Source organism: Salvelinus namaycush, chromosome 3 (genome assembly GCF_016432855.1).
Source record: "Salvelinus namaycush isolate Seneca chromosome 3, SaNama_1.0, whole genome shotgun sequence".
NCBI classification, from domain to species: domain Eukaryota; kingdom Metazoa; phylum Chordata; class Actinopteri; order Salmoniformes; family Salmonidae; genus Salvelinus; species Salvelinus namaycush.
In genome coordinates, this window is record NC_052309.1 from 67,875,432 (window position 1) to 67,887,401 (window position 11,970).

General features: G+C 44.3%; 1 protein-coding gene across 1 annotated transcript; it reads right to left on the reverse strand.

Annotated features, from left to right (window-relative positions):
* Window positions 1-899: 899 nt before the first annotated feature.
* Window positions 900-11,924, reverse strand: LOC120035703 (endoplasmic reticulum protein SC65-like). Its single transcript, XM_038982268.1, has 7 exons — window positions 11,310-11,924; window positions 4,821-4,970; window positions 4,120-4,291; window positions 3,871-3,999; window positions 3,593-3,738; window positions 2,558-2,641; window positions 900-1,755 (listed from the first exon to the last, which is right to left on the reverse strand). The coding sequence occupies exons 1-7, from the start codon at window positions 11,775-11,777 to the stop codon at window positions 1,609-1,611; spliced, it is 1,296 nt and encodes a 431-aa protein (XP_038838196.1). The 5' UTR covers window positions 11,778-11,924; the 3' UTR covers window positions 900-1,608.
* Window positions 11,925-11,970: the final 46 nt, after the last annotated feature.

Below are 11,970 nucleotides of genomic sequence, written 5' to 3' on the forward strand. Positions count from 1 at the left end.
GTACTTGCCTACGGAACAGCAAGAGGAACTGCCCCTCCCTACCTTCAGGCTACGCTCAAACCCTACGCCCCAAACCGAGTTGAGGTCTGAAAACAACGTCTCAAACCCTATACCCCAAACCGAGTTGAGGTCTGAAAACAACGTCTCAAACCCTACACCCCAAACCGAGTTGAGGTCTGAAAACAACGTCTCAAACCTTACACCCCAAACCGAGTTGAGGTCTGAAAACAACGTCTCAAACCCTACGCCCCAAACCGAGTTGAGGTCTGAAAACAACGTCTCAAACCCTACGCCCCAAACCGAGTTGAGGTCTGAAAACAACGTCTCAAACCCTACGCCCCAAACCGAGTTGAGGTCTGAAAACAACGTCTCAAACCCTACGCCCCAAACCGAGTTGAGGTCTGAAAACAACGTCTCAAACCCTACGCCCCAAACCGAGTTGAGGTCTGAAAACAACGTCTCAAACCCTACGCCCCAAACCGAGTTGAGGTCTGAAAACAACGTCTCAAACCCTACGCCCCAAACCGAGTTGAGGTCTGAAAACAACGTCTCAAACCCTACACCCCAAACCGAGTTGAGGTCTGAAAACAACGTCTCAAACCCTACGCCCCAAACCGAGTTGAGGTCTGAAAACAACGTCTCAAACCCTACACCCCAAACCGAGTTGAGGTCTGAAAACAACGTCTCAAACCCTACACCCCAAACCGAGTTGAGGTCTGAAAACAACGTCTCAAACCCTACCTCCTTAGAGTATCTCAAATAATCCCACCAATAATTGGGCATAAGATCAGCATTGGGCTGCCTGTGTAAACACATCCTAAGGATGTCATAAGTAAGTTTCCATTCTACTGTATGTCTGTACTGCAATGGGTTTGCTGAAAGAGACAATAACAGCGATGTACTAAAATAATACGACACTTTATTCCACACTTTCTGCTGTTGTTCACTTAGAATTTTGTGTGGATTTTTATCTTACCGCTGGACCCACAAAATACACCTCCAATAGGTCAGAATTCAACATCAAACATCCTAGATATTGACAGAAGGCATAGATCAGTGCCATATGACCAGGGCTATGGCACAAAGGCAAATCATTTCATTAAATAAGAAATGTAACAATAACAATAACAGTCATACAGTATTAACAATTATAATACACCTTTCGAGGGGTTGGGTTAAATGCGGAAGACACATTTCAGTTGAAGGCATTCAGTTGTACAACTGACTAGGTATCCCCCTTTCCCTTTCTTTTCCCTTTCCATATACCAAAACAGATGCACAATTTAGCTTTCAGTTCAGACATGGACAGCTCTGACCTTCAATAAGTCCTGTGTGGGTGTTTGTGTGATCCTGCTAATGGTGGAACTGTGTGCAACTGGCAATGTAAATTCCCTTTTGTGTTCCTTAAGCTGTGAAATGATGTGTCTGTGTGTGTTTGTACATATACACCATGGAACAATTTCATGTGTGGGGTGTACTAAATATAGTATCCTGGCATTTCTGGATGGGGTCTGGCTCTGCAGGGCTGTCCATATTCTTTGAGAGGGGATTTGAGAAATGTTCTGTTTGGGGGAGGGGTGGTGTTCATGGCGGAGTTGGTGTTTGGGGTCAGGCTGCAGGTTCCCCAGCGTCCCCCTTGGTTTTGGGTTCCTGCCACCAGTCTGCTACGAAGGACTCCTCGTAATCTCCTATCCCCTCAAACTCAGCGTCAGGGGGGGCCGAGGGAGCAGCCACCTCCTCTGGACTCACCACATCCTGCCAAGGAACACAACACTGAGTTAGAGACACACAACAACACATCTACACTTCAAGATGAGGCTTGATTTCACTTGGCAGACATCTCAGGGTTATATTTCTAACACGTTGTCATCGTTCTCACACTTTCTTTGCCTTTCTCTTGGCTCTTATTTTCTTTCCCTATGAATCTCTCACTACTAGTGCATGCTGTAATTTTCTCCTTCTCTGTCCTCCTCCCCCCTCTCAGGTCTAAGCTGAGGCTGTGTGGTTAGCTGGGAGGGGCTGACCAGAGAAAAACGCATGTGGCAGGGCCTCAGAGGCCGACACCTCCCAGCTACATACCACACTCCACTGTCGGAAAACACAACGCCCCTCCCTGTCAATCTCAATCTCTCTCTCCATTTCTCTCTCTTCCAGCTACTGACCCTCTTTCAACCTCTATCCATCCCACTCTCTCAACAGTAGTCTCCCTCATAGATCCCCTGTAGTCAGAATCAGAATGAAAGTAAACACTGTGATTGACTGGTCCCTTCCCCCCACTTCTTTCCACCAAGTTGATTCAAACACTTTGCCGCTCATTTTTCAGTCACCTCCCACAAAACAAAATAGCATACTAGCTACTGTACCCAAACATTGTTTTGCACATTGTAAATATTCTCAGCAGCCCAGAACCAAATTCTTACCAGATTTGAAGCGAACCAGCCAATTTATTACAGTTTGTTACTTTTGAGTTTGGTGCTTCTGTCCAGAATTTGTCCTGCACATAAAAACTGGTTTCCTCTGTTACTTCCATCTCCACCCCTTTGCAGGCGAGCCTTACCTCATCATCTGTCTGTAGGTAGTTCAGTGCAAACTCCAGCATTTCCCTCTGCTTGGTCGTTTGGTTAAAGTACCTCAGTGCCTCCTGCGCAACAAACGTGGTGCGTCAATATCATTGGTTGACTCAAGATGCAAGGAGAACACAAAGCTACAGTTCAACATTGTTTTTAGAGCTAGAAAACGAAACATTTGATGTCGTTTCCCTTTATTTCAATGCTAATTTTCCCTCCAGTCAGCATATCATGGAGTATCTATCTACAGCACCACTAACTCCATTTGAAATGATCACAGTTTCAAAAAGGCCTATATGTTTCAGGGAGATTTGTTGGTTTAATTTAATTGATGGCATTGCAGCTGCTGTAAGTGCTGTACTGGCAGGGCATAACCAAGAAATTATAGGACCTAATCCTTTTTAATTTGAATATAAAATATTTTAATTGACCACCTTTGTAGGGAATTGGTGTTCACGCCATAGCTATATGTTACAGCTTTCATTTTCTTGTTTTTTTTTGTGGAGCTGTGGTGCTCCATAGCATATTTTAGTAAGGAAACAACAGCTAGGCCATACCCCAAATCTGAAGCTATTACACATCTGGTTTGGAATCAGGTTCAGGAATGAGGTTCATCTGGGTAAAGTTTATTACCATAATTCTAGATCAGTGGTATTCAAACTTCTTCAGCCAGAGCCCCATTTTTTCCCGCCAGAATTCATGGGGATCCCACCCCATAATCTGTACATTTTGATTTTTACATCAACAAATAACCTTTAAATCATTGCATTTTCATCTCTTATCAAAATGAAAAGAAACCAATAAATACATTTACTCAATATTTTTTCCCCTTTCTCCATTATCTTTCTCTATTATCTTTCTCCAAAACGTTTGTATATTGTCCCATACAACAACAACAAAAATTGGCCATCCCACTGCGGTTCCCAGGGTCGCGACCCTGACTTTGAATACCACTGTTCTAGATGAGGGCACATCGAGATGCTGAGTTGGGCGTCAAGGTTATATAAAGTAATCTGGTTACTCACCGGGCGAGGCAGGAAGTGCGTCTCCTCCAGGCCCCACTGTTCTCGGTAGAAGCGGTAGTACACCATGTTCTGCTGCATCACCTGATCGTTAGCGTCAAACAGCATGTAGCTGGCCGCACACGGAGCCGCGTTACGCACGTCGTTCACTGCACAGAGGGAGGCTGGGTCATCTGACAACTGCATAACAACCTGAATAGTTGCTGTACTATTTTGGTCATGAAATGCAAGTGCAGTAGAGTTTGGAGCTCTATTGAGGTGTGACACGTTCATGTCCTTACGTTTATAGTAAGCAAACTGGAGGTAGTGGTACATGGTAGCCACAAACTTTTCCACAAAGAAACCACCGACGTTGGGCATCAGGTTCTGCTCACACTTCACTTTACACTTCAGAACTTCTGTGTAGAGATCTGAGAGAAAGAGAGAGAGAGAGAGAGAGAGAAAGAGAGAAAGAGATTATACTGCTATGACCAGAGTCTCTGCCCTCTCAATAGGGACCATGAGTAGATGGGGGTTTGTCAGACACTCACCTGCCAGTGTAGGGTAGAAGTCTTTGTACTCTGTGACCTCATATGACCCTTCGCAGCCTGCCAGGCAGAGGTCGTACATTTTGAGGTACTCCGTAGTGGCCTGCTCCATGTCCCGAGCACTGGCACTGAAATCTCCAGAGTTATACAGTTTCACAGCCTTCAGGAACACAGGCTGGAGTACAGAAAGGACAAATCAAAGTGTTAGAGACACTAGACATGGGCTGAAAGGACAACAGCCAGGGGTCAGAAAGGACAGCACAGTTAGAGACACTAGATATGTGCTGAAGGGACAGGACATAGCACGCAGTTGCAGAACAACAACTAACATTTGAATAGAATCTAACAGAGTTGTGAAAAAAATACTGTAGTATGTTTCTCCGCCATTCATGTTTAGATCGAGAAAGCCATCAATAACATACTAACCAACACATATTTTCAATGAATAGTTCTAGTACTGTGTTCAGATGGGACTTCGCGCTTCAGCAAACAAAGGAGGTGCACAACAACAATGACAAAAAACATGAGAATGGCTTACAAAGAAAAACTTCCAGTGCTCCAACTCCTTTTTATCTTGAATTAGTCCTTTTGGAAGTTTTTCTTGGACAGCCATTCTCATTAGTTCTAGTACTGTGCCAGGTGATGGGTGTCAGAGCTAGTTGTGATGTGTATGGGGGCTGGTTGTGAGCTGACCTCACACTGACCTCGTAGGGCCGCTCCTCGTGGTCGATGAGGTACTCGTCCAGCTCAAACAGGGTCTTGTAGTAGTTCATGTTCTTGGAGATAAAGGGGTCTTCTGGGTTCCTCTGGAGGAACGTGTGGGCCGCTGACACAGCCCTCTCTATGTTGTTTAGCTGTGGGAGAGAGGAGATACAGAATGTATCATCATTATTGTTATGGGTCATATAGGGTCCAGTAGTCTTGATTGGTCGGTCTTGGCTCTCTGGTAGTTAGTGTCATCGTTGTCTATAGACACCATCTCTCATTCTAACAAATGCCTAGCTGAAGCAAGGGGTTCTCTACATGCAGCAGGTCTTGCTAACACTAGTTAGTCCTCAGAATAGCATGACTTCTAACCTCAAATCACCTCACCAACTGCTAAGAGGTGTGCTTCAGCCACTGACTCAATATGGCTTTAAGGCATGTGCTGAAATGATCAAATGTCAATCAACACTTTTGGCGGTAAGAAGAATACTGTATGCCTCTTTTCAAAGATTACTATGTGGTAGCTAAGCCTGGCAATTGGCAAGAACCCATGGTGTATAGATTCAAACTGTGACCTTGGTCTGTCTTATGGAGGAGGGTTTTTGGAATACTGCTGTATATCTGAACAAGTGAAGAAATGGAGATCGCTCTTAACAGAGCCATGAGATCAGCGGTTTGGCTGACACCAGTGGTGGGCCGTCAGGGCCTGCAAGGCCTTCTCTGCTGGCCTAAACATCATCAGAATATAATTTTTTTTTAAATATATTTTCCCACAAATATGTATTAAATTATTCCCCAGAGTAAGAGTTATACTCTTCATTTCATAGCTTTCCTCTTGGTTGCACTGCTTCCAGCCCCAGGTTGAGATTTTGAGGGCTGGTCTTTATGTTAGATCTTTTATCCAATCATATTCAGCCATCATGTGTTGCCAGGGGTCTAAAATCTGCCCTCAGGCCTTCAGAATCAACAGTGCGGGCGCTTGTAGCTTATAGTGAATGGAAATGAAAATTTAGTGTCAACCAATCAGCTTTAGAGTTGGCTATTGTACGCCTTCTGGCTGGCTCCAGTGTTACACAGGAGCCAGCTAGCAGGCGTAGTGCGTGCACGTCTTTTGATTGGATTACCAATATTGAGAGGCAGGTCCTATGGATCTAGGAAACTGAATTTGATAAACGAATTAATTCGCGTACTACTAAGCTGTTTTTTCAACCCACAATGGCGGAAGGAGGAGAAGATATTGATTTGGTCGAGGATATAATTATAACGCCATTCTCAAGACGAACTTTTCAAGAAAAGTTAGACATTGTAAGGAGAGGTCGCCCGACGCCACAAAGCCTGTCACAGGCGGGAAAGTGCTTCGTTCGCTCGCCACTTTCAAAGTTTCAACTACGAGCGCTGTCAATGGCTCACAGGCTCCTTGGCTCCGAGAAGCACTGCAAACTGTACTGCTGGGAATGCCTATTATTTGCAAGTGATCGATTTGGTGTTTGGAAACTTGCTTTGCAAACTTGAGTTGTCTAACCAAGGCAGCAACGAGACACCAAAGTACGGCTGGGCACTAACAAGCAATGGTGCTTTTGAAAACTTTTGGGGACACCGGAGTGGATCGACAGCTCAAAGAACAAACGCGCAGGGCAACGGAGCTGCACAATGAAAAGGTGAAGGGAAATATTGAAAAGACTCATTGATTGTGTCATGTTTTTGGGTAAACACTGTTTACCCAAAAATGTCAATTTGTCAATTTCAAGGTGACGCAACGCCTGGTTATACTGCGTTTCTGTCTAAATGTATAGTTTCTAGAGCCATGGCATCATAATGAGGTGGATTAATTCGGGTGGGACTGTGTAGTACATCACTGAAGGCCCAGGCCCCAGGCCCACGGCACGCCACTGGCTGACACACATGCCTGGAACACCTATGAGAATTCTGGATGTGAATAACATCGAATAGTCCCCGCGATATGCAACAGGAACCAATATGCAGTCAGTTAGGAAAGCTAAGGCTAGTTTTTTCAAACAGAAATGTGCATCTTGAAGCACTAATTCCAAAAGGTTCTTGGACACTGTAAAGTCCATGGAGAATAAGAGCACCTCCTCCCAGCTGCCCACTGCACTGAGGCTAGGAAACACTGTCACCACCGATAAATCCACGATAATCGAGAATTTCAATAAGCATTTCTCTACGGCTGACCATGCTTCCCCCACCCCCTCTATCTTCCTAAAATGATCCGCCGCCATTGTTGAAAACCCTATTATTAGTCTTTTCAACCTCTCTTTCGTATCGTCTGAGATTCCTAAAGATTGGAAAGCGGCCGCGGTCATCCCCCTCTTCAAAGGGGGAGACACTCTAGACCCAAACTGTTATGGACCTACAGTTGAAGTCGGAAGTTTACATACACCTTAGCCAAATACATTTAAACTCTGTTTTTCACAATGACTGACATTTAATCTGAGTAAAAATTCCCTGTCTTAGGTCAGTCAGGATCACCACGTTATTTTAAGAATGTGAAATGTCAGAAAAATAGTAGAGAGAATGATTTATTTCAGCTTTTATTTCTTTCATCACATTCCCAGTGGGTCAGAAGTTTACATACACTCAATTAGTATTTGGTAGTGTTGCCTTTAAATTGTTTAACTTATGTCAAACGTTTCGGGTAGCCTTCCACAAGCTTCCCACAATAAGTTGGGTGAATTTTGGCCCATTCCTCCTGACAGAGCTGGGGTAACTAAGTCAGGTTTGTAGGCCTCCTTGCTCGCACGTGCTTTTTCAGTTCTGCCCACAAATTTTCTATAGAATTGAGGTCAGGGTTTTGTGATGGCTACTCCGATACCTTGACTTTGTTGTCCTTAAGCCATTTTGCCACAACTTTGGAAGTATGCTTGGGGTCATTGTCCATTTGGAAGACCCATTTGCGACCAAGCTTTAACTTCCTGACTGATGTCTTGAGATGTTGCTTCAATATATCCACATAATTTTCCTCCCTCATGATGCCATCTATTTTGTGAAGTGCACCAGACCCTCCTGCAGCAAAGCACCCCCACAACATGATGCTACCACCCCCATGCTTCACGTTTGGGATGGTGTTCTTCGGCTTGCAAGCATCCCCCTTTTCCCTCCAAACATAACGATGGTCATTATGGCCAAACTGTTCTATTTGTGTTTCATCAGACCAGAGGACATTTCTCCAAAAAGTACAATCTTTGTCCCCATGTGCAATTGCAAACCGTAGTCTGGCTTTTTTATGGTGGTTTTGGAGCAGTGGCTTCTTCCTTGCTGAGCGGCCTTTCAGGTTATGTTGATATAGGACTCATTTTACTGTGGATATAGATACTTTTGTACTTGTTTCCTTCAGCATCTTCACAAGGTCCTTTGCTGTTGTTCTGGGATTGATTTGCACTTTTCGCACCAAAGTACGTTCATCTCTAGGAGACAGAACGTATATCCTTCCTGAGCGGTATGACGGCTGCGTGGTCCCATGGTGTTTATACTTGCATACTATTGTTTGTACAGATGAACGTGGCACGTTCAGGTGTTTGGAAATTGCTCCCAAGGATGAACCAGACTTGTGGAGGTCTACAGCCTTGGCTGATTTCTTTTTATTTTCCCATTATTACAAGCAAAGAGGCACTGAGTTTGAAGGTAAGCCTTGAAATACATCCACAGGTACACCTCCAATTGACTCAAATTATGTAAATTAGCCCATCAGAAGCTTCTAAAGCCATGACAACATTTTCTGGAATTTTCCAAGCTGTTTAAAGGCACAGTCAACTTAGTGTATGTAAACGTCTGACCCACTGGAATTGTGATACAGTGAATGATAAGTGAAATAATCTGTCTGTAAACAATTGTTGGAAAAATGACTTGTGTCATGCACAAAGTAGATGTCCTAACCGACTTGCCAAAACTATAGTTTGTTAACAAGAAATTTGTGGAGTGGTTGAAAAACGACTTTTAATGACTCAAACCTAAGTGTATGTAAACTTCCGACTTCAACTGTATATCCATCCTGCCCTGCCTTTCTAAACTCTTCGAAAGCCAAGTGAACAAACAGATCACCGACCATTTCGAATCCCACCGTACCTTCTCCGCTATGCAATCCGGTCTCCGAGCTGGTCACGGGTGCACCTCAGCCACGCTCAAGGTCTTAAACGATATCATAACCGCCATCGATAAAAGACAGTACTGTGCAGCCGTCTTCATCGACCTGGCCAAGGCTTTCGACTCTGTCAATCACCGTATTCTTATCTGCAGACTCAACAGCCTTGGTTTCTCTAATGACTGCTTCGCCTGCTTCACTAACTACTTCTCAGATAGAGTTCAATGTGTCAAATCAGAGGGCCTGTTGTCCGGACCTCTGGCAGTCTCTATGGGGGTGCCACAGGGTTAAATTCTCGGCCGACTCTTTTCTCTGTATATATCAATAATGTCGCTCTTGCTGCGGGTGATTCTTTGATCCACCTCTACGCAGACGACACCATTCTGTATACTTCTGGCCCTTCTTTGAACACTGATAACAAACCTCCAAATGAGCTTCAATGCCATACAACACTCCTTCCGTGGCCTCCAACTGCTCTTAAATGCAAGTAAAACGAAATGCATGCTCTTCTACCGATCGCTGCCCGCACCCGCCCACCCGACCAGCATCACTACTCTGGACGGTTCGGACTTAGAATATGTGGACAACTATAAATACCTAGGTGTCTGGCTAGACTGTAAACTCTCCTTCCAGACTCATATTAAGCATCTCCAATCCAAAATGAAATCTAGAATTGGCTTCCTATTTCGCAACAAAGCCTCCTTCACTCATGCTGCCAACATACCCTCATAAAACTGACTATCCTACCCATCCTTGACTTCGGCAATGTCATTTACAAAATAGCCTCCAACACTCTACTCAGCAAATTGGATGCAGTCTATCACAGTGCCATCCGTTTTACCACCAAAGCCCCATATACCACCCACCACTGCGACCTGTATGCTCTCGTTGGCTGGTCCTCGCTACATATTCATCGCCAAACCCACTGGCTCCAGGTCATAAGTCTTTGCTAGGTAAAGCTCTGCTTTATCGCAACTCACTGGTCACCATAGCAACGCCCACCCCTAGCATGCGCTTCAGCAGGTATATTTCACTGGTCATCCCCAAAGCCAACACCTTCTTTGGCCGCCTTTCCTTCCAGTTCTCTGCTGCCAATGACTGTAACGAATTGCAAAAATCACTGAAGTTGGAAACTTACATCTCCCTCACTAACTTAAAGCATCAGCTGTCAGAGCAGCTTACCGGCTGCAGCTGTACACAGCCCATCTGTAAATAGCCCATCCAACCAACTACCTATCTCATCACATATTTGTTTTTGTTTTTCTGCTCTTTTGCACCCCAGTATTTCTACTTGCACATCCTCATCTGCACATCTCTCACTCCAGTGTTAGTTGCTAAATGGTAATTACTTCGCCACTATGGCCTATTTATTGCCTTACCTCCTTACTTCATTTGCACACACTGTATACAGATTTCTCTACTGTGTTATTGACTGTTTGTTTATTCCATGTGTAACTCTGTGTTGTTGTTTATGTCACACTGCTTTTGCTTTATCTTGGCCAGGTCGCAGTTGTAAATGAGAACTTGTTCTCAACTGGCCTACCTGGTTAAATTAAGATGAAAAAATAAAATTAAAATTAAAATCGAGACAGATGCTGAGAGCATCCAGGGGTGATGCCCTGAGAAGATACGTTCCAGTGGAGGAGTGGGCTTGCCCGAGGAAAGATTCTAATGATAACACTCACGTGTGCGCACAGGCCGCAGAAATTGTTGCACACGTATATTTTACGCACATTCCAATGGCACGAGTGTTTGGCTTACTTTCACTTCAAAAGTAGATCCTCTTTATCTTGCCACGGGGAACACTGTTGATTTGCCTGCTTGGTATTCTGCATCATAGGCCTACTTGTGGTGTTTGCTTTGGTAGAAAATAATAAGACGATTGTTCTTATTGGGGGACCGTTTAACGGGGCGCTGTTAGAGAGACGTGGCATGTGTGTTCAACGACTGAGTTTGCGGCATTCTCAACAGGTGGGCTGAGGAAAGTCTAGGAAAAACTTTATTGTTTCACGCTTGTGTCACCCTGTGACACAGTCTTGCTCATGGAAAACAAGTTACTATATGATATTTCATTCGAAGTATCAGGCTATGACAGTAGCCTATGTAAATATCGTCCTATTACGCATTAGTTAGTCATATCGTGTAATAGGTGTGCCAGGAAAGGTTGCTACAATTATATGATAATATTAGAATTAAGAATTTATTCCACATATGCTAAGATTCTTACAAATAGGCCTATTATCTCCTAAAGGGGAAAACCACTGTGACCATCAGAATTGTAGACATTATTTTATTATTATTTTAGACCGTTATTTGTAAACCGTTATTTGGATATCTTACCCTAAATGTATTTAATGTCCACCCATCCAGCCGAATAATTATTTGATCTCACCTGGTAGTAAGCATATTGTATGTACCGGTAGGGTACCCTCTTCTCAAAAGCTTCCAGAACATCTCTCTTTGGGTAGGCTACTGTAAACACTGGAAAATTGGATTTGCACTTTTTAAGGCACGAAGCCCGGAGTAAGAAATGCCGCATGATGCGGAGACTGCTGTCCGCGAAGAGGGTATCATTGTCCCGACTGACAGTGCTACAGTTCTGGCTGCAAAACGCTTCGCTGTCTTTCAGGAGTCGGTGAAGACGCAAACTCAATTCCAGGTACTTGATGCTGTCCCTCCAGTTCTGCGCTCCATACTGGTCTAGAGCATGTCCATAAGCAGATTCAAGTGGCATTAGATCGTTTAGTGGGAAACTCTTGAAGCTATATTTCTCATACTGGGCTTCGACCAGAAGCGGAGCGACCAAAACTACACAGAAACAAAATGAAAGCCAGGTTTCTTTAACGTTTGTAGGGGCCATTATGCTTATTCTCTATCATGCCCTCCGTTTCTCCAACCAAACACGATTTCGGGATAATTTATCCAGGATTTTCTTCACCAGGGAATGGTCATGTCTGTTTGCACGTACAGAGCCTTGGCCAGGCTTGGAGAGACGGAGAGGAGGGGACAGAAAAGTCAGGGTTCCTCTGCAGGAGTTTCACAGGGAGTCAGTC